General features: G+C 36.1%; 3 protein-coding genes across 6 annotated transcripts in view; 1 reads left to right on the forward strand and 2 right to left on the reverse strand.

Annotated features, from left to right (window-relative positions):
• The window catches only part of LOC138323791 (WD repeat-containing protein 90-like), a 32010-nt gene extending 30264 nt beyond the window's left edge, over positions 1-1746 (reverse strand). For all 4 annotated transcript variants that reach the window (XM_069268638.1, XM_069268639.1, XM_069268636.1 and 1 more), the window contains exons 1-3: positions 1594-1746; positions 854-945; positions 28-340 (exon numbers count right to left, since the gene is read on the reverse strand). In XM_069268638.1, coding sequence (XP_069124739.1) covers positions 28-340; positions 854-945; positions 1594-1603 — 415 coding nt within the window. In that variant the 5' untranslated portion in view covers positions 1604-1746. The remainder of the gene's footprint in view (positions 1-27; positions 341-853; positions 946-1593) is intronic.
• A 1023-nt stretch (positions 1747-2769) lies between these two features.
• Positions 2770-10024, reverse strand: LOC138323792 (proline-rich protein HaeIII subfamily 1-like). The gene is made up of 5 exons (XM_069268640.1): positions 9578-10024; positions 7477-7547; positions 7217-7274; positions 5581-6098; positions 2770-5100 (listed from the first exon to the last, which is right to left on the reverse strand). Exons 1-5 carry the CDS (start codon positions 9911-9913, stop codon positions 4995-4997), a joined length of 1089 nt encoding a protein of 362 aa, XP_069124741.1. The 5' UTR covers positions 9914-10024; the 3' UTR covers positions 2770-4994.
• Positions 10025-12536: 2512 nt separating this feature from the next.
• LOC138323793 (pentatricopeptide repeat-containing protein 1, mitochondrial-like) lies at positions 12537-23231 on the forward strand. Its single transcript, XM_069268641.1, has 10 exons — positions 12537-13286; positions 15258-15372; positions 17026-17166; positions 17642-17962; positions 19468-19628; positions 19919-20038; positions 20409-20826; positions 21512-21628; positions 22229-22414; positions 22748-23231. The coding sequence occupies exons 1-10, from the start codon at positions 12817-12819 to the stop codon at positions 22895-22897; spliced, it is 2199 nt and encodes a 732-aa protein (XP_069124742.1). The 5' UTR covers positions 12537-12816; the 3' UTR covers positions 22898-23231.
• Positions 23232-23249: the final 18 nt, after the last annotated feature.

Genomic DNA, 23249 nt, shown 5'->3' on the forward strand with positions numbered 1-23249 from the left:
CTTTGTTTCAACTTCTGTCTAACCCACCTTTTCCGCCCACAGCAGCAAATGCATGAACAGAGCCTTTGGAAGCATTACATAAAAACGGAAACTGTAGCCACGTAGATGTAGACTTGAACTCCTTAAATAAGTTAGAGAAGGATACTCTCACTATCAGGTTATCCTGTGTAGCTAAGTCAATGTGTACCACAAAGTATTTGGTGGGGACTGGCTTAAACAGGAGATACATGTATCGCCCTGTTAACCCCAGCGACTGGGTCTGGGCCTTTGGGAGTTGGATGTAATTCCCTGCAGGAATTGAACCTGTTATCTTGTAGACTGTACATTTCATGGTTTTGTCCTGTGGAGAGAAAATAGAGAAATAATGAAAAAACTTACTTTTGTGTCACATACAACTTTGATTGTGACATACATTACGTGTCAAAGCTTCTTCTAGACATTAAACAGTATACAAGACTTGGATAGTCTGACAGATATGCCAAAATATCTAATAACTTTAATATCAATGACAGAAGACGAGTTTAAATCAAATTGAATCAGCCCAGACACATATTCTCTTTCAATATGGGGATACTGGGATTCCAAAATGACATGGGTGAAGTTCAATTAAACCATTGTTTAGTTCCATATTCCAGTGTTTGCGAGGTACTATTTTGATTTATTTTGTGTAAATTCTCAACTACATGAAGGTGAGACTAATCGAAGATAAAATGTTCTTCACCAACATCATTATGGTATCTCAAAACTCCCATATTCACCATGACTTGCTCGTCAAAGAGACAGAAATTAATTTAAGAATAAAGCAATATTGATCTTTTCAAGTGTGTATCATTTTAGTTTTTTCGTATCTCACCATTACTCCAGCCACCTCTCCTTCCTTTGTCGACTTCTTCCATGACGTAAGGTTGAAGTGCTTGAAAACATTCACATATGGGTGCTGCCACACTGTTCAATATATACAAAATCAACATAACGGATCGAGATCTAGAGATCATAAAGCAGGACTCTCGATTACAATTATCGGGTTATATAGGGACTAGGGAGCACAATTTCTAGAGCATCTAACACAAGTTTGAGGATGACCATGGTTAATTTGAATCACAGCGTATAGCTAGTTACCACATTTTTTTCTTGGATTGTTACATTCGTGAGAATATCAATTGATATTGAATATCGGCCTATTGATCAGTACCCATTATCTTATTACCTGTAGCTGTAGTTACTTTTAATTGCTGGCTATATGATGGCTAGTTACACTGATAAGTTTCTTGAAAAGGAAATTTGATGAATTTAATTTTAATTAAAAGATAGATTTAAAAGACCCGGTGTTATGGGCACTTAAAATGTGGCCCAATGCAATATTTGAAAGCTCATGTCAAGAACATATATCGGCAGATATTCATAGTAAATGACACTACAACAGTCTGAACGAGTTTCAATTACCATCAATCAGGCTTTAACCAATATTTAATTGTTTTTTCAAAAGTCTAAATGAATAATTACAACATTTTGAGGTTTGCGACAATCGCTTTTGAGCATGTTCCATCACGTCCTCGTACGGTAAACAAGCGGTTTTGAATACATGCGACTCACATTGCGACATTTTGGATGGATAGGTTTCTTGAATATATTGTTAAAGTGTTGAAGTCAATATACGCCAAATCCAGCGATGTTTAGATCGCTAAATACCACATGCCGCTTCGTCTTCTCGTGTCACTTTTGGGTTTACCGCCATGTTTTGATTTGTATGCGCATTACTTCTACGCATAATATATCAACTTCCGGTTACTAAAAGGCGCATTCGATTATAACGCTATGGACCGAACGCAATGAAAAGACAGAATTTACTTATTTATTTGTTAAACCATGTTTATACTGTTGTTTTGAAACAATAGACAGGAAATCTATGCATATGGTAGTAGCTCTGTATTAATATTTATTCCAAATACGGTCCTATGATAATATAAAGTAACAATGAACTTCCTCCAAATGCGCTGGCTCATCCAAAGAAATGCTAACGTTACAAAAATTTAGAGTGAATTTCCGATGGGATGTTTAAAAACTGTTGGATCAGACCTACTTAAAGACAATATCTTCTGATAATCTATAGAACTAATTTACATGTGTCTATAACAATTTGTGTTTCTATCAAAATTATCAGTAAATGGGATTTAGGCTAAAAAAAGTATATGTCTGTTTAGGGTTACATTGGCAAAAAAAAAGGTCGGTAGGTCAGGAGGATTTTTTTCTTAGTGTCTTTCGCTCTAAAATAATGGCCGGAACAGGAGTCTGAGATCGAAATCATGAGAAAAGTGGAAAACAAATTAGGGTCTAGGGTAAAATGTTAGGGTCGGTCGGGTAACCCTAAACAGACAGGTTTTTTTTTGGCCTTAACAAAATAACCAGGTTATTTCGTAAAGATATCTTAAAAGTGTGTTTTTTTTCTTTCATCAGAAGTATGACTAATGAAGAGAGTAACCTGATGCTGTCAGACGTTTGTAACTGGAGGGGCACTTATAGGGGGAGTGGCAATAATTATGGCGAATACGGTACCACAAACCTACTACCTCTGGGTTGCGATTTTGAATCCCATGTGGGGCAGCTGCCAGGTACTGGTGACTGGTCTGGTTTTTTCTCGGAGTACTCACTCGTGCTTTCCTCCACGATCTATCTAAACCAGACACTTCCTTAACTGACCATGACGGTTTAACATATTTAGGCTCTGTGATACCAAAGGTACAGTAGTTAAATAGCAACAATACACCAATATACAACATATACCAATTAGTATAAAATTTTATTGAGAAGATCTTTGATTATACAAAGGAATTATTGTTACAATGTTGATACTAATTTACAATGGCACTTAATGTATGATGATTCAATGACGTTATTATTTACAAAATGTACAATGTACAAAAATAGAACTAGAAAAATACAAATGTAATTTCTAAATTTCAATCAAATATGAACCAATAAATTGATGTTTATCATCAAATAACCAAATGATTTATCCACCTACACTCCTTCATATTAAAGATCTTTTCTGACATTATTTAATGTATTCTAATGACGTCATGTTTTCACAACATTCATATAGAAAGAACACATTAAAACAACATGAAGGTCATGTCATGATGACCCCTAACTTCAAGGTGACAAGGTCATAACTTTGTGTCCTTCAGGTCAGGTTATAGTGACCTATAACTATAGAAACCTAATGACATTTAACTGTCATCTATAATATATATAAAAAAATTCGTATTTCTGACCAATTATTTTTGGAATGTAATGACATAATACATGTACATTTCTACATAAAGTAGGTAACCATTTCCTGTCTAAATTAGACTGATAATGGAATATTTTTTTATAAATCTGCTCATATTGATTTTAGGAAACAATTATCTAAAAGTTACAATTATTTTACAAAATGGCTAAAACTTCAACACTTGAAAAAGTTATTTATATTTATCCATCAAATATATACATTTATTACAAGATTTTACAGTATTGCTATTGTTCTCTGGCAACAAAATAATTGATAAAGAGTTTGAATTATCAACCCAAAATTGTCAATTTTGGATATACATGTACATGTAATTTAAAAAACTTCTAAAAGCAGTATATTTGCATGTTCCTAAACTCTTAGCACTTACAATGAAATATTCCACTACTCAAATCAGTGTTTATATGACTGATGTTTTAATGGAAAAAGCTAAGATAAACTTAGTCCTTTATAATGTACATGTACAAGTAAAAAAAACAACTGGAAATAGAAATCATAGAGATGGAAATTGGTAATAATGATTTGAGTAAACTTAATGACTGTTTTCTTTTTCTTGATTGACAAAAGTAAAATATATGTTCTTCATGATTAAGGTATGAATATTATGGTCCAGTCTCCACATTTATAAGAGATTCACTATCATACAATAAAAATGTTTTAAGATAATAGAATGTGTCCAGTAGCTCTCCATCCATGGATGACTCCTATAATCTGGGGAAGAATTGGTCAAATTAAAATTGCTGACTGGGTGATACAAGTAAACCTTACACACATCACATATTCTCAATTTTCATACAGTGAGCTAGTAAAAAGTTATTAAACTACCAGAATTTAAATAAAAATTAATGTAACACTTTAAATTCAGACATCTTGCCCGAACATTTTTCAACTTTTAAACAACTTAAACTGCAGTGAAATTATTTAAAAGAAATATTTTGAAATGCAAGAATTAATTGCTATATAAGACATCCACATTGTATTTAAAGAAACAAACCAATATTGTTTTTCTTATACTAATTCTCATGTTTTCAATTAAAATATTTTGGACGTATTCCTGATGTTCAAGTCGAGGGGTTCAGGCTTGATTTGTTTGGCAATTTAACACATGACAGTTTAAAGCCAATTGTGAAAATTCATAATACATTGTACTATTTTAGGATATTAATTCATAATACATTGTACTATTTTAGGATAATAATTCATAATACATTGTACTATTTTAGGATATTAATTCATAATACATTGTACTAGTTTAAGATACATGTATTAATAAATTCTTATTCTTTCAAGTTTGAGGTATGATAGACTAATTTGCGTCTTTCATATAATAGTGACCTAGAGAGTCCTAGGTTACCGACAGTTACTAAATCCAAAGGTCATCCTTCATGTTGCTTTCATTTAAATCAACAACTATCAGTATCATACAGCTGCCTCCGTTGCCATGGTTTTAATTTATATTTGTAAATTAGAAATCTTATCTATGATGGTAATTTTGATCACAATGGTACAAAGATTTTGCACGACTGATATGTGACATAAACATTTTTTAATTATCTTAAACGAAAGTGTCTTTCATCTTCAAATAAAAAATGCAACCAGTTTGCTGAATATGATTCCAAGACTAGACTTAAAACATTCAAAGGATTTCCTATCAAATATTTCACTTTGGCCTAAACTTGTATTTCTCCTAGCTGACCCATAGACTTTAAAACTCGGACTCCTCGACACGACCATCCCTGTTGAGTATGACACGATTAGAGTCGTCTCCCCCTCTTGGTGGTATGAAATCAGCATCGGGTGGCTGCTGCATACTGTTGGAAAAAAAAGATGATATCAACGTTATTGGGATCTAATTTGTATCTTACCTTAACAACAAATTACTTTACTAATGTGAAGCCATCCTCGTTACTCCAGGGGTTTTTATCAACATAGTTGTACTATTCCAGGAGTGGATATATAACGTCAGTAATAGTAACCCCTGGAATGTCAAGCATGATGTGAAGCCTAATTCACAATTCTCAAATTAAAATTACATTTAAAAGTAATGTTATCAAAAACACGACAGACAATTGCCATACTTGTAAAGCAATAGTGCGAAAACTTTTTTTTTAAAAGATCACAAGCCAACACCTTAAACACCTGATTTTAGGTAGGGTATCCAAAAATTTACTTCTGCATAAAAGACTCGTCTCCTATCTTCTAAATTTCAAAAACGTTTCCATGACTCAAGTTTTAGTATACATCATAACTGTTTATAGATTTCTTGATACACAGAAAGCTTTTTTACTTACGGCTCTCTTTGTGGTTCACCCTCTGCTTCTCTTCTTTTTTCTTCACGGCGTCGATCATCTTCCATTCGCCTTCTATCATCCCTATATCTATCCCCTGGAGGTCCAAGTGGGCGTCTCCTATCATCTGGTCCCGGGGGTCCTCTCCTCCTATCACCTGGAGGAGGACCTCTTCGTCGATCGTCTGGGCCACCAGGCGGCCTCCTAGGACGGTCATCTGGTCCCCCAGGGGGACCACGGCGTGGATGTGGCATGCGTGGACGGTCAGGTCTATTCCTGTCATCGGGTGGTCCCCTTGGTCGATCACCTGGGGGTCTACGTCTGTCGTCAGGGCCTCTACGGTCGTCAGGGCCTCTCCTACCATCCGGCCCTCGTCTGTCTGGGCCGCGAGGCCTGCGATCATCAGGATGCCGACTCTTCTCCTCATACCTTGGAGGTGGGCCTCTTGGGTCATTGCCACCATATGCCCGATTCTCGTATCCAGCTTTTCTGGGACGGCCCTCATGATCATATGTAATGGGCTGTAAAGATAATATATGAAATAAGACTAAGTGCACAAATATCATAGTGATTGTTTCTCTCACATTGAACAGGACATACACAAATCAATAATTTACATATCTAAAGTTTTCGTTTCAATAATGGTATTATTTAGTAATAGAGATAGTATTTTGAAATTTCACACCTGCCTCCTGGGATAAGGGGAAATAACTGCAGAACAGATTGATTGTTTTGTTCATGTAATGACAGACAGTAAGTTAAGGGGAGATAATCGCACATTGTTTGGTTACATGGAAATAACACGAAGTTCAGCATTTCTGCATAGAGAGAGTTAAAAGAAGATATCCATAGCAAACATTCAGTGAAAGGTATTTACGTGTCTAGGTTTTAAAATCTTATCCTTTAATACATCTTTACCTCAGCAGTCTTGTTACAAAGATTAGTATACAATGGACAAGGCAATCACACCAGATTACAGCGAAAATGTGGCAAAGCATGAAATATGAAATTGTCACTGTGAAAAAATGTTTCACAGTAAACCAGTGAGGTCTCATGTCCCTGTTGTTTGCCTTGCCCTTTTGTTTAGTAGCCTTTTTATACACGTTGTAGTATCCAATATGAGATAATGAGAGACCAATTACCCTCTGACAGAAACTCTACCTATGTTAAATCTAAGCATTCCTTCATAGTTTAGAGTAGGACTGTAACGATACACTTGGGTCACGATACAATATCTATCTCGATTATTAACCTGCGATACAATACGTATCTCGATTCTTTTAAATCATCCGTGTGGTGACATTTTGGATTTCCTTTCAAGAACGAAACTGTGAACAAACATCCAGTACCGTGTTGACTCTGGATGTGCAATAAATTAAAATACACAGGATCGACCACAAATATGTCTCCTCAATCAAAATGTCGCCACACGGGTGATCAAAATGGCGCCTCTGACAGGTTATTCAAGTTCGCCACCATTATGTTGCTGTTGTAGGAACATTGAGGAGCATGTGAAGGGCGACAACTCTCGTTGAATTATTTTTATAGGTATCGCGATACTAATTTCACATATTGTGGTCGGGGAATAAAAAACGATATTATCGGTGTATCGTTACAGCCTTCTTGTAGAGGTACTTACCTGATAAGGTTTGGGCTGAATAGGTTGATGTGGTGTTGTTCCTGATTTCAAGTTATCTCTGTAAATATTAAAACAACATTTAATTACCTGATCAAAGGTACTTGTACTTTTAATTCAACATAATTTGTTCAGTTAAGATTAACAATGTGTATATCAATATTAATTATACATACGGAATATTACAAAAAACACTGTATGAATTACCAAGATTTCATATTATGTAATTTCATATGGCAGATATGTTGACTTATATTATATACCTTGTTTTCTCTTCATAATTGAGTCTACTCTTGTGGACAACGGCTACACCATAGTCACCAATGGGCCGGAACTGCAACCAAACAAAAAATTATTAGCATAAAATTTATATCAATATTCTGCTTTTGATCTTTCTGACAGAGAATCATAGGTAGCATTTGTGTTTTAATGAATTAAAATTAAAAATGAAGGGAGGGAGAGGGTCATCATAGAAGTAGCCCCTTTATTACCACCGTGCCCCCCTTTAGAGGTTAACCCATCCCTCCCACCTCACATTCAAAGGTAACACTACCATTAGGTTCCTCCAGTCTGATGCCCACGACTAGTAATTTTATGGCTGGACAAGTGTTAACTGTAATCAACTAGTCTGATTGAACTAGTGACTTCCCACCCAATTAAAATCATTATAAAATACTATATCTGCAGTGGTCAATTGCATTTTCAACACATTTTGAGTGTATTCTGTATGTGATTATTTCAGTCCGGATGTGTCATTTTGTTCAAATTTACGTTCACGAATGTATCCAGACTGCACTTTGTGTCAAAAATTGTAAACTAATGATGACCTAAGTGGTGAAGCAAAACAGCTGTATATTTATTTTGGACTAGTGTTTAAATTGTCGGGCTAGTAAAATAAGGACTAGCAGTGAAAAAAGTTAATGTCACAGACTGTTCCTCTTACTAGTTATTGTACCTACCTCACATTTATAGCTAACATAAGCTAACACTTTTACTAGCCCCTTACCTCTACGCACCTCCTGTAGACAGCCCCCCACCCACCCACACACACAAACAGGCCTGTAGCAGATAATGTATCACGACCCCTTCCTTAGCCCCACTAGGTCCCTCCTGTAGACATAACACTCCCACAGGTAACATTAGGTACCTCTAGTAGCTTGTAGCCTGACCCCTTTACTACAGCTTCTTACCACTAGGTCCCTCCTGAAAGTGTTACCCCCCCATTTACTACAGCCCCCACTAGGTCCCTATTGTAAGTATTAGCCCCCTTTACTACAGCCCCTTAACACCAAGTCCCTCCTGTAAGTATTAGCCCCTTTTTCTACAGCCCCTTACCACTAGGTCCCTCCTGAAAGTGTTACCCCCCCCCCTATTTACTACAGCCCCCACTAGGTCCCTCTTGTAAGTATTAGCCCCCTTTACTACAGCCCCTTAGCACCAAGTCCCTCCTGTAAGTATTAGCCCCCTTTACTACAGCCCCTTACCACTAGGTCCCTCCAGTAAGTATTAGCCCCCTTTACTACAGCCCCCAATAGGTCCCTCCTGTAAGTATTAGCCCCCTTTACTACAGCCTCTTACCACTAGGTCCCTCCTGTAAGTATTAGCCCCCTTTACTACAGCCCCTTACCACTAGGTCCCTCCTGAACGTGTTATCCCCCTTTACTACAGCTCCTTACCACTAGGTCCCTCCTGTAAGTATTAGCCCCCTTTACTACAGCCCCTTACCACTAGGTCCCTCCTGTAAGTATTAGCCCCCTTTACTACAGCCCCTTACCACTAGGTCCCTCCTGAACGTGTTATCCCCTCTTTACTACAGCCCCTTACCACTAGGTCCCTCCTGTAAGTTTTAGCCCCCTTTACTACAGCCCCTTAACACTAGGTCCCTCCTGTAAGTATTAGCCCCCTTTACTACAGCCCCTTACCACTAGGTCCCTCCTGTATGTGTTATCCCCATTTACTACAGCTTCTTACCACTAGGTCCCTCCTGTAAGTTTTAGCCCCCTTTACTACAGCCCCTTAACACTAGGTCCCTCCTGTAAGTTTTAGCCCCCTTTACTACAGCCCCTTAACACTAGGTCCCTCCTGTAAGTATTAGCCCCCTTTACTACAGCCCCTTACCACTAGGTCCCTCCTGAAATTGTTATTCCTCCCCCGACCCGACCCCTTCACTACAAGCCACTTATCACTAGGTCCCTCCTGTAGGCATTACCCCACCTCCCCGACCCCTTCACTACAAGCCCTTTATCACTAGATCCCACCTGTAGGCGTTATCCCACCTCCCCGATCCCTTTACTACAGCCCCTTACCACAAGGTCCCACTTGTAGGCGTTACCCTCCCCCGACTCCTTTACCACAGCCCCTTACCACTAGGTCCCTCCTGTAGGCGTTGGCCCTCCGCTTGCCCTCCACCACCAGGAACACGGCCAGCCCCACACATAGGATCATTAGCACGATGAAGGCTGGTCCAAGGAATTGGTCATTCCAGTCCCACAGGTAGATATGGCGCGTCCTCAAAGTGACCACAAGGATTCCAACTATACCAAGTACCAATCCGAAAACAAACACTATCCCCGCCACCAGGCAGCAGGGCCGTCCGGGGCCTAGGTTCACGCCATTCAGCTCCCCTTTAATCTGGCCCTGTATAAAGTCGTGGTAGGCCACCACCGTATCTTTGTCGATGTCATGGCGACTTTTAGACATCGTTATAAGTCGAAATTATTATGATTTACGAAATGTTTTCCCTCATCAGGAACTGTATTTTTGTAACTGCTCTTTTACTTCCGTTAATCACTATCCCACAATGCACCTGTATTTACCTGACTCACCTGTGACATGCGCAGTGATTACATACCTGGAACACCATAAATTGTATAGCTCCACTTGACTTCTTATTTGGGACGCACATGTTTACAGACGTGTATAGGACTGATAAAGGTTTAATCAGAAATCAAATTAAACATAAAAAAAAAGAATTATGTAAAATCATTTTAGTTGGTACTGAAACGACTTCACTTTTTATATCAAAGTCTTAAATATTTTGCTGAGAACTTTTAAATTGATATACATGTACATAAGAGACATTTGGAAGACATATATGTTACATGTACCAGAAACATATATCTCTTAGATATGTTTCTGTTTCTGCATATCATGTATCAAGTAATCTCATCTGCGTCTTGCATGTACATAATATGTAAAATCATTTTCGAGTTTACAAACAAGATGTCATGATAAATGGTCTGGTAATGTAATAAACGGAACAAATCGTCAACATCATAAAAAAACGAACGTATTCAGTATAAACAATGGTATTTTGGACAAAAAGAGTTTTGTCGAAAAGCCATTCACAAAATGTATTATTTTAAATAAACTTTAATCTTTTTTAATTATTGATTTAAAAGACATAGGTTGTAAAAAATCGTCACGGAAAGAAATTTCGCTGCATGAAAAGAATAGATACTCCTCTGAGTGCTTAGTTTTGAAATTATTAAGCACATTACAAAAATTTGTAGTCAAATTGTTCTATAAATTCTAGTGTGTTTGGACCATCCTTTCTGCAGTATTGCGATTTCTGAGATATCGGAACATCATGTTCACGTGTCGGCTTGGAGTCCTTCCATCAATTCTGATTCTGAGATTCAGTGTTTCATTTCTGAAAGCAATTTGTATATTCTTAGTGCATCAGTAAGGACTAAAGGATAATATGCAATCTAAGTTTCTGCCAATGTATGTTAAAAATTATTTATCGGAATAAATATAACTAATATTTGTCTTCTGACCGGTGAAGATGTTGGCGTACATCAGGGTGCAGTTTTATGTAGGTTATTTTTAAGTGTATATGATTTCACACGCCTTTATTCTTCACTGATGGCTTTGTGCATAATTATCAGTTAATTCTAATTGACGTTTAATTAAAACCGAAAAAGTTTAAGCAAAAAAATGTCTATTTAGGGTTATCCGACCCTAATTTTTTACCACCGACCCTATTTTTTCCCACTTTTCTACGAAAAAAAAGAAAAGAAACAGAAGTCGGGATGTTCATCTCAGACTCCGGTTCCTGTCAATACTTTAGAATGAAAGACTCTATTTTTTCCCAATGCAACCCTAAACAGACATAATTTTTGGCCTTGCATGACAAGGCGACAAGCCATATAATGACTTTTCGAAACCGATTTATTTAAAATTTTCTTGAAAATTGGATAGGGACCCTGAACATCATGATGGGATCTGGACTGGAGATCCAATGCGGTTCCTTATATTTTTCCACATGACCGACGTGATTTTATTAATAAAAATTGTATTTATTGGGGGTGTTCTGAATTACATTTATTTTAGTATGTACAAACACAGGGATCTGAGAATTAGTTACAGATTATATAATCATGGACCCACCAGAGTGCCCTAAGACCATTTTTAAACGTTTAAGAGCTCTGTATAAAAAAAACCGATAAAAATCATACTATACATGGTACTTTATACGAGTATGTAGAGTATGATTTTTATCGTTTTTTTATCTAGACCTCTAAAACGTTTAAAATGGTCTTAGGGCACTCTGGTGGGTCCAAGATTATATAATCTGTAACTAATTTTCAGATCCCTGTGTGTACAAATGCATCAATCAATGATCACATCATCATCTGACATCATCACTGTCATTATTTTCATCATCATCTCATTCAGTGGCGAGAGTCTGGGGTATGCAAGACTACAACATCAATATCATCATCATTTTCATCATCATAATGATCATATCTTCAAAAACCATCAAACATGTTACCATAATCTTCATCATATCATCATCACCATAACCATCATATCCTCATCATCATTTAATCTTCATGAAATCATCATCACCATCCTTATCAACATTTGAGTCAAAAAAATCCGTTGTCAAAAAGATGATTTTTCTGGAAACCAACCAGTATGTTTGCATATTCTACTGTGTGTCCAGATTTTTTCCGAATGTCTGGAGCTGCTCACGATCGAATGGGTAGATAATGTGTTTCATGAGATGCAAACAATATTATATCCCAAATCACGAATAGATCTAGTGTTTCTTTATTGGTAGCGTCCCAGTAGACATAATGATGTATAAATATGAAACATATATTGAATAATTACTGTACCCAATATAAAATGGTTTTTTTTCTCTGATAAATCTACAACCCATGGATTTCCATGGACATAATTATATGTAGAAGAAGTGAAGAGTTTTACGTGCCGTGACGCTATAACGTTTCGGGGCACGAGTATTATATGTACAGATGAATCACTATATAATTATAGTTCCGGACCGGGAGCAGGGCCAAAAATTAGCGTCGTCTTCTGTATCACACAGACGCTTAAAATGGCAGACACATGTGAAAACAACCTGACAACTTCAGTCACCTTTACCTCATTTGTGTTGTAGTGAAAAGGAATTAACTTTGAAGCTTTCTTTCAGCATCTCTTCATACTCATAACGAATGGAATGTTAACTTTAAATCGTATGTTATGTGACATAATCCGTGTGACCGATTATTTCACAACATTGTATCTCAATATCTGATTATGAATATCTACAGTGTACCAGTCAACTTCTCCTGTGCTTGAGTATTAAAGCAATGCACCGATTGGTGCTATCCCCCTTAATTCGGGGTATCGTCTCTGGATTAAAATGCAATAATATTTACAGGACTTGCCATATAACCAGGTCTTTTGGTCTGTATCTGTCAAAAAGTACACAAATTTACACTTTGCCAACTTGTGGTCACAAGGTCAGATCAGAAAGGAAAAATTACTTTCAAACCCCACTTAACATCAGTAGCACATGTACATACGTCACTGGCCGGAATGATGAACTGCATCACAACAGAAAGCCACGCGCCAGGAGGGGAGAAGATTCCTATGAACTTTATGAGGATGAATTAAATGCAAGGAAAACTGAATTTCATAATACTCAAAAGTATGACAAAGATGACTTTGACCAAGAAGAATTTTCTCTGTCCTCTCAAAATCAGGCCGAACCAGGAGATAACTTTGGTGACCTTTCAAAAGATCTCAATATGGAGCCTTACTGGTTACAGGATGAAAAGTATGTTTGATATGGAGAAGTATGACAAATAGGGCTGATATCACTGTGAAACCAAAGCCATGTTTCAGACCAACAAAATTTGTCACCCCTTTTGGGGTAAGACACGAAAATCTCAACCTGAGGGATTTTCAGTCACCAACAGCAAACACCAGACTTTGCCATGTGTTTGACAGCCCAAAGGGGATGAAAAAGTCGTTAATGTATATTATAGATATTAGATCTGATGTAGAAACAAAATGTTGCCTATATGACCTGGCCCTAGAATTATTAACATGCTGAGCTGAAAGATCAGCTTTCTCAGTTGGACAACTTCATCCAAAAACCAAGATGCTCCAATATTTAGTATTGGACTTAAACATAAATACTTAAAGGGACAATTCACTCTGGCTAATTCTTTTACATAACAAGAAGCAAAATATGGCATAAATGTATTGTTCTACGTTTCTTATGAAACATATATATAAAATATTGACAAATTCCACGTCATTGTGTAATATTTTAATTAATATCGTTGAAATATCAAATCGTTGATCAATACGATTAAGCAGGTACAATATGGACGCTGTACCCATACCCGAGCCAAAGTCACGCACGTTTAACAAATAAATTACATAACCACTGCAAAGGTGAAAAAATGATTTTTAGGCAAGACAATTCACCTAATAAGGTAAACACACCACTGTCAGAGCGATTTGAGCAGTTCTAGACAAAAGTTGCATTACTCTACGAGCAAGGGACAGGGTACGGCATACAAGAAGTTCGACCACAATGTGTAATGGCGGACAGCGAGCGAGTTTGAACATCTACACACATGTCACAACCATGGGCTTTTCAGGCATATCACAGTAAAACCGACCGATCTAATTTCCATTAGAACTGGTTTTTTCCGATATATGTACACATTTTAATGTTCTCTTAGACTGAATTGTCCCTTTAAAGTGAACAGTCGGGCAAGGATGGCTAAAGTCGGTAAAAATGATGTGAATGTATCCAGTATAATTTCTTATGAAATTGAAAAATAAAATCTCATCAAAATCTGTCTGCATACAAAGAAATTTATTTAATCTATAGCAATTCTAAAACGTCCTCCCGGCTGACTATGTCCGTGGTTACATTTCCACGCAGCCTCGCTTTCAATGCTTTCAACTTTTTTTATTTCAATGGTCAGAACTGGGAAACGTAAGCAGGACTTGACCGTCGTATTAATATGTGAGAACTTTTGGAAAGCCAATAAACGCATTTAGACTGGTTTTCTTTGCCCGACTATTCACTTTAAACATACTTGAATGAAGGGCTACCAAAATTGTTTTATGTTGTTTGCCAAAAATGACTCTCTTGTTCAGTCAATGTGTTCAGGACCAAGTAAACAATCTATAACAGTTTTAATTCACTTCTTGATAACTAAGAGCCCCTAAATTTCTAGCTTGTAGAAGTTTGACTACTGACTGTCAAGTTTTTTTTAAGGAATGACCTTGGCCTTCACTGAAGGTCCAATAATACGTCTTTATATAACAATAGTGAAAAGGACCCATAAATAGTTCATATTTAGCATGTGTGGTACAGATAGGGCTTTATAGCTACTCTATTGTGGAAATCAATAATTTTGATGATCATTCAATATCACATGTCATATACATATACATACAGATGAATTACATGTACTGGTATATATATATTCATAAAATGGCTTAAACGAGTCTGTGCCATATTTGTAAATTTGTGTATTTATAAGGGGATAGTAATTGTTTGTGATATTTTACTAAATAGCAGTACATAAATGAAAAATTCTATTTATTTTAAGTGATACTGAAAAGAAAGAATATTTTCTTAGTTATATAGATTATATACATGTATATTAATATTGTTGTATTGTACAGTATTGATGTGCTAGGGTTATATCATATTGGACGCAAAATTGTTTTGAAATATGAGATACATAATTACATTTCTTGTTTCTAAATTCATTTATAGTTTTGATGCACCTCTTGACCATGAAAAACCTCACCGTAGACTTTCTGTAGAAGATCGACGTCATCCACAGGAGTGGTACTTTGACCAGATTGTAGCTATGGGGAAAGAAGGCAAGGTATGTAATTAGCTGATCAGATGAGCAAATAAAGATTTAGTATGATGACTAAATCTAAATACCTAATATGTCGGAGAATATTGATATGAACCAAGATACCTTCATCAGAGTTATGCCCCTTTGTTACAAGGTTGAGTATAAGTTGGCCTCTTGGAAACAGTTTCCACAGATGAACCACATTGGCAGATAGCTTGCATTAAGCATCATCTTATGTAAACAATCATACAGCCAGCTGACAATATGGAGGAAATTACGATAATCATACTTTAACAACATCATTTTACTACATGTACAAATGTATCTTGAAACTGCAATATGTATTGAGATATTTGGGGTTGTGAAAGGCTATAAATATCAGAAATACACCTCAAATTATCTTTTCTTGATGAAGTTTTAAGTCTTCTTTTTGACTAAAATGTTTTCATGTAATGCCTCAATATTTATCTATAAATGTACTTCTTATGATGCAATATGTCATCTCATTAGGTAGCCTATAAAAATCATGTATTTCCCTTGCAGGTAGGTATTGATTATGACGTCATATGTTTGCAAACGTAACATTATACAGTTGGTGACTTGAGTTTGGGGCAACAGATGATTTGTTGGACCCGAAGACAAACTGTTGCCCAAGGCCAAAGGCCGAGGGCAACAGTTTGTGTGAGGATCCAACAAATCATCTGTTGCCCGAGAACCCAGTCGATAACTGTTTTGTTATACTCCATTGTGATGTCATTCCGGTCCAACAGCAAATTTTAACAGTCTATTTTAACAGTTCTTTGGACCGCTCGACGGAACAGTTCATTCGAAGAATAGGGGGAGCTAATGTTGTCACCCCGGCGTCGGCGTCGGCGTCAGCGTTGGCGTCCCATTTGGCGTCCCATTTCACATTAAAGTTTTTGAGCAAGTTTCTGTTTCGTCAATTGTTTGAGCTTAAGTCATCATAAATGTTTATGATTTTATTTTCCTAATGTGTATGGATGCTGAACGTGATAATACAACCAATTTGGGGCCCTGTAGGGGTTTTTTGAGTCTGTTAATTTGTCATAATTCCATGTTAAAGTTTTTGAGCAAGTTTCTATTTTGTCTATTGTTTAAGCTCAAGTCATCATAAATGTTTAAGATTTTATTTTCCTATTGTGTATGGATGCTGAACTTGATAATAAAACCATGCCAATTTTTTGCCCTTTAGGTTTTTTTTGAGTCTGTTAATTTGTCATATTTCCATGTTAAAGTTTTTGAGCAAGTTTCTATTTTGTCTATTGTTTAAGCTTAAGTCATCATAAATGTTTATGATTTTATTTTCCTAATGTGTATGGATGCTGAACGTGATAATACAACCAATTTGGGGCCCTTTAGGGGGTTTTTGAGTCTGTTAATTTGTCATATTTCCATGTTTAAATAATAAATACTTGAACATCAACTTCTTCTGAATAGGCGAGCTTTGCTGTTCTCCAACAGCTCTTGTTGTCAATAGAGTTTATATAGTAACTATTTTATAGGGGTATAACAATATACTTTTTAGAAAAAAACTGTGTTTTGCTCATAAAATAATGAGGTCACAATAGACACCAATCTGACTGTTTCGGCAGGGGAGGTAACTCCACAATCTGCATAGATAGAATACGTGTAACAGGTTTTTGTGTCTGTGTTTAGGTACTGAAGGCTATTGCAGTGCTAGATGATTGGATGCTGGTTCGTGACCGAGTCATGCCCAATGAAGATATTTTTACAGCTGTCATTGGTATCATTGGTCGAACTGGAAACGTCAAGCTGGCTTTCAAGTACTTCAAAAAGGTGTGTACAACTAGGCTGGATGCATTGAAAACAGATTCAGTGGAAATGTTATTAACTTGGACTTATATATGTTACATAGTGTCTATAAACTCAAACATATGTACACTGTTTAATTTGAATTATTTTTTTTTGATTCTCACTAAAACATTTTACTATAGTATACATTTACGTTTAAATGATTTTAACTTGAGTGCTCAAAACACTCAAAGTGGTTTTATAGAACCAACAACTCTGACTTAAGGAGATTTGACTAAACTTGATAACTTGAGTATTTAGTATAATTTTTCAGAAAAAAACCCCTTAAAATCTGTTCATATGACATTTTGGACTTAATTAAGTCCCTATCTTATACTATCTATAACCTGAAAAACTACAAATGACCAAAGCAAAAATAATACTTTAAGTGCAAACTTTTCACTCTATTGCATATAATTTCTATGTCATTTATATTGTATTGCTGATTCTGTGTTTCCAGATGAGAAATTATGGTCTGAGGCCAAATGATGCTACGTTTACAGCTCTGTTCAATGCTTGTGCCAATTGTCCAGATAAGATAAAAGCCCAGAAAAAAGGATATTTTCTCAGAAAATACATGCACCAATTAGAGATTATACCCCAAATGATCACCTATAATGCAATCATAAAGATGTATGCGAGGTTAGGAGATCTTCCAAATGCCTTCCTGGTAGCAGACGAAGCCATGTCAAATAGACGAGCAGCAGACAAATTCTTTATCGGAAGCTTATTGTCAGCAGCCATTAGTGACAAGGAGGAGGGTCTTCTGTATGCCATAGAGGTTAGTGTTCGCTTATTTCTCCTTTGATATAGTAGCTACACTTCTGTCTGCCATAGAGGTGAGTGTTCGCTTATTTCTCCTTTGAGTTAGTAGCTACATTTCTGTATGCCATAGAGGTGAGTGTTCGCTTATTTCTCCTTTGATTCAGTAGTTACACTTCTGTCTGCCATAGAGGTTAGAAGTCGCTTATTTCTCCTCTTTGATTTAGTAACTACATTTCTGTCTGCCATAGAGGTTAGTAGTCGCTTATTTATCCTTTGATTTAGTAGCTACATTCTGTCTGCCATAGAGGTGAGTGTTCGCATATTTTTCATCTTTGATTTAGTATCTACATTTCTGTCTGCCATAGAGGTTAGGGTTTGCTTATATCTCCTCTTTGGGCTAGTAGTTACACTTCTGTATGCCATAGAGGTTAGTAGTCGTTATTTCTCCTCTTTGATTAAGAAGCAACATATCTGTTTGCCATAGAGGTGAGTGTTCGCTTATTTCTCCTCTTTGGACTAGTAGTTACGTAGTGTTTGCTTATTTATGATTTGATTTAGTAGTTACACTTCTGTATGCCAGAGAAGTTAGTGTTCGCTTATTTCTCCTCTTTGGACTAGTAGTTACACTTCCGTCTGCCATAGAGCTTAGTGTTTGCTTATTTCACCTCTTTGAGTTAGTAGCTACATTTCCGTATGCCATAGATGTGAGTGTTCGCTTATTTCTCCCCTTTGAGTTAGTAGCTACATTTCTGTATGCCATAGAGGTGAGTGTTCGCTTATTTCTCCTCTTTGATTTAGTAGTTACATTTCTGTCTGCCATAGCGGTGAGTGTCCCCTTATTTTTCCTCTTTGGACTAGTAGCTACATTTCTGTCTGCCATAGAGGTTAGTAGTTGCTTATTTCTCCTCTTTGATTTAGTAGCTACACTTCTGTCTGCTATAGAGGTTAGTTCGCTTTTTTCACTTTGATTTAGCAGCTAAAGTTCTGTTTGCCATTAAAAGTGTATTCTTATTTCTTTTCTTAAATTTAGTAGTTACGATGCTGTATTCCATTTATGGGCCGCAGTGGCGGAGTGGTTAAAGATGTCCCAACATATGACCTCCACCTCTTGGTGGTAACTTTTAAACTTATGTCGGGCAATTGTTGGGCACTGACTCAGACTGCAGATCGCTTGTGGGTATTCTGGCTTTTCTCCATCTCCTAAACCTGGTATACCCTTGAATAATGCTGGCTATTAATATGATATTTATGCTTCTGTATTCCATTGAAGTGTCTGTTAGTGTGTGTTAGCTATTTCAATAACCTCTTTCAAATATCATTATATTTTTCTTAGCAGCCACAGGACTACACAATTAAGAACAGTATGTATTTGAGAAACTTGTCTTGCACTATATATGTTCATTTTGAGAAAAAAACAAATGTGATGCTGTAATATGAATAGTTCTAAGGCTTGTAATCAAATTCCATGTTGAGAAAATTTGTTCATAAAACATGCTGTGGTATCTGTAATTGTTGTTTTAGGTATGGAGACGGATGAAGATAATGAGGATTAAGCCTGATATATTCCATTATAAATTGTTGTTACACGCCATCAGAGATTGTAAACTGGGCAGTGAGGAGCAACAAAGGATTCTCTTACAGCCTTGGATGTCTCACAAAAAGCTCACAATCAAACACCAGCAGTAAGTAGGACAGAAACGATGGTGTTGATTTGTGGTATTTTGAAGTCTCCAATATTTCTGAAGTTCTTCTCAAATGTAACATTAAAGAATCAATGATGCTGAATCCTTTGATAGAAAAAGTGTTACCACAATCATCGTGATCTGATATAAATAAAACAAAGATGAGAAATGAAGACCAAACATGGTGAGACACTTGAACTTTCTGAAAGATGTATGTTATACATATCATCTGATTATCGAAGAAGATCAGAATGTTGGATTCTAGTTGAACTTTTATTTTGATATTTCAGGACTACATCCATGACAGAAGTGGAACAAAAGCAGATCTGTTCACAGCATCTGAAACAGGGACATTATAGTGATGTAAATGAAGAACAATCTCAGATGTACAAATTTAATGTACAAAGGAAGTATGTAGATTTTGATTTCTCTGTTTAAAACATCAAGCAAAGACATACCGGTACATGTAGATTCCAAACATGGCAAAAATGACAGATGAATTTGTAAAAGCGTTCAGTTTTCAGGATTAAACACAGCTGCTGTGAGTTTGAATAACAATAGTTAGTCTTGTCTTGTTTTGTGATGTCTTTTTTCACTTTTGGGCAATATCGATGTACAGAGTAACTGCTACGAAGGGGATATCATAAATAATATTTTATCAGATTCATGATCCAAAAACTTATATTTAGTCATTGGCTAAATCTTGAAATGTGTGTAATTTAATATAAGCTACTGATTCTGATAAAAATTTCTACAATTGAAACATTTAAACTCTTGCAGGAACAACCACGAAGAGCCACCACAAAATTTACAAACAGATCCTGACACAGTCTCTCTGTCGCCTCAGTCCTCTCATACAGTGGTCCCGTTACATGAACGGTCCAGTACAGTGGCAAAGTTTCCTGACTTGTTGGAACCGAAAGAGAATTTCTCTGAGGTAGTTTCTCTTGGTGATATGACAGACATTGAGGATAGACTTATGTTGATGGGGGGTGTCAGCGGTTTCCTACGTAGGATGGCAGTGGACAACATTAAACCAGACATCACTGTGCTGACGTGGTTGGTAGAAATGATGCGAGGGAAGGAAGATGAAGAAATCATTCTTGCAGCTCTTGAGGATGGACACACAAAGGCAGATTCCACATTTCTTAATGCACTTATACGCAAAAAATCAAAGGAGAGTTACGATGAAGCAAAGGTACTAGTGCTTATTTTTTTTCATTTCCTTGTTCTCAATAGATACAAAAAAAGAGATTTAAACTCATTAATGCATTGTATATAGAGCCAAAACCAGACAGCTTACTTAATTTGTTTGTTTTCTCCTTAAGCTACTTATAACTCATTCTCGACCCCCATCGTCTGTCAAGCTATCGCTATACCAACTGACAGAGTGAAAGGAAGGGAAGTAACTCTGATGGATGAGAATGCTTATAACTTTGAACCTGAACTTGAACAATGATGAGCAAAATAATATATACATGTACATGGGTATGTTTGTTGCATGTAAAAGTATGGTAGTCTAAAACTAAGGGGCAAAGAGTAGATATTGAGTTTGATACATTGAGCTATTGATCAATGATTTTACTGGTTCAAAGTCTTATTCCATGTCAGTTAGTACTCGTAACTAGCATGTATACTGTTAACAGCTTAATTTCGCATTTTCATGCCTTATTTCATTTCATTACCTATATATGTTTGATATATTTTTACTTCCTATTAATTTTCACTTTTGTTTTTACTTCTACAAGTTACGCAAATTTAATGCATTGCATGTAAGAACAAGTTTGTTTATACTCAGTGAAGAAACCATCAATCAATGAAATGCATGAAAATGATATTATTAGTAACTGATTATTTACTGAGAATAATTCAATTGCTTTCAGGCTGTTTTAAAACTGTTCAGTAAATACAATGTTGTGCCCAACAAGCAGACGTATGGGAGTTTGTTGTTCTGTACACGAGCCCCTAAGGATTGCATGGAAATTCTTCATTCTATGGAGGTATTTTTTCATTTCTATATATGTACATTGTATATAGATATCTGTTCAGTTTTAATTCCTTGAAAGTAAACATTAGATATTTGTAAAATTCTTTTACTTTTGATGGATATACCATTCTCAGGCATATTGGATATATATTATTGAATACTGTGTGTTTTGTTTTGATGCTACCAAAGCTTTTCATCATCAAAAACCCAACATTGTTTGATATATAGCAGCTTATATAATGCATGTCAACATAAATACCACATTCCGTCAGTAAATGCTGGTCAAATTTCGCAGAATTTACCTAACTATAAAAGTTTTATATAAATGATCCTCAATCAGCTGATTATCATAGTAGCAGAGTGGTTACGATGTCTCAACAATGTCCGACATATAACCACAAGACCTCCACCTCTGGATTGCATGTGTGGAATCCATGGGGGCATACCCACAGTTACCAGGTACTGACTGCTGGTTGGTGGTTTTTCTTCAGGTACTCCGTCTTTTCTCCAGCAATATACCTTGCATGTCCCTGGCTGGATGTAAGGATGTTAAACAATAAAATCAAACCTTACCAAATCTTAATAACGTATTTTGTTTCGTCTATACTTGTAGAATGCAGGCTTAGTTCCAGACATCAAAACCTTTGGGTTACTGATTGGAAACGCACCAAGGGCTTTTCATTATAAAAAGAGACTTATCGAAAAAATGGAAAGGCTGAATATCAAACCAGATTTGCATTTCTTAAAAACAATAGATAGACACCTTGAATATATAAGGAATCAGATATTAGCAGAAAAGGTGAGTCAAGATTTGTTGTATAGAGGACCTAGTATTGTGTACAATGTACATTGTATATGAAATAAAGCAAAACAATACATTTAACAATGTTATTTACAAAAAATTATGATTTATAGTATGTAAAATGAAAATAAATAACACTTTCTATCATAATAATAAATGCATTCATTTTTTTTTTCCACTCATGCAATATATTATAGTCAACATAATTTTGACAATTTCTTCGAGTTCAATTTCATATGAACCGAAATATTTTCGATGGTCCTTTAAATTTTGAGATAATGAGAAGTTACAAGGGGAGTAATACATCTCTTTCATATCTATTTATTTCAGCGCAAATACAGAACAAACACATCATTTGTTTTAGAAGAAGAATTGGAGGATTTCAACAAGTTCTACAAAGAATGGCTGCATAGGACTGAGATGGCTAAGGAACGTCACCAATTAGAAAATTACCGACTGAAGAAACCCTTAGTTAAATAGACTTACAGTAGTGAACTGCTGTCTAAAATAATCAGACCAGGTCAACTTAAAGGAACATTGGTATTCAATGAGCAGCTTTCAATAATCTTTTCTCTTTTTTTTTTCAAAATTCACCCAGAAGCAGAAAGGCATTTACTGATCTTGCTAATAAAGAAAGGTGTTTCATAATAACTACAGTTTGATACATATATCCTCATTCTTGTAGTTATACATTCTATGTACCTGTGCGTTTTTTCACATTTTTCTATTTGAGTGAGCTCAAGAATATCGATAGTCGTGTTTATGAATTGTAGCAGTATATTTATATGAGAAAATAAAATGAACAAGAAACTTTTGTAGAATGTATTTGTAT

This window comes from Argopecten irradians, chromosome 5 (assembly GCF_041381155.1).
Source record: "Argopecten irradians isolate NY chromosome 5, Ai_NY, whole genome shotgun sequence".
Taxonomy (NCBI): Eukaryota; Metazoa; Mollusca; class Bivalvia; order Pectinida; family Pectinidae; genus Argopecten; species Argopecten irradians.

Bases quoted from the DNA above. Each gene is read 5' to 3' on its own strand.
- LOC138323792 (XM_069268640.1), bottom strand. From the start codon at position 9,913: ATGTCTAAAAGTCGCCATGACATCGACAAAGATACGGTGGTGGCCTAC. The intron at 6,099-7,216 runs GTAAGTACCTCT...TTATCTTTACAG, and splicing joins TTCAGCCCAAACCTTATCAG to CCCATTACATATGATCATGA. The intron at 5,101-5,580 runs GTAAGTAAAAAA...TTTTTCCAACAG, and splicing joins GGTGAACCACAAAGAGAGCC to TATGCAGCAGCCACCCGATG.
- LOC138323793 (XM_069268641.1), top strand. From the start codon at position 12,817: ATGCACCGATTGGTGCTATCCCCCTTAATTCGGGGTATCGTCTCTGGA. The intron at 17,963-19,467 runs GTTAGTGTTCGC...TTGTTGTTTTAG, and splicing joins GTCTTCTGTATGCCATAGAG to GTATGGAGACGGATGAAGAT. The intron at 20,827-21,511 runs GTACTAGTGCTT...AATTGCTTTCAG, and splicing joins AGAGTTACGATGAAGCAAAG to GCTGTTTTAAAACTGTTCAG.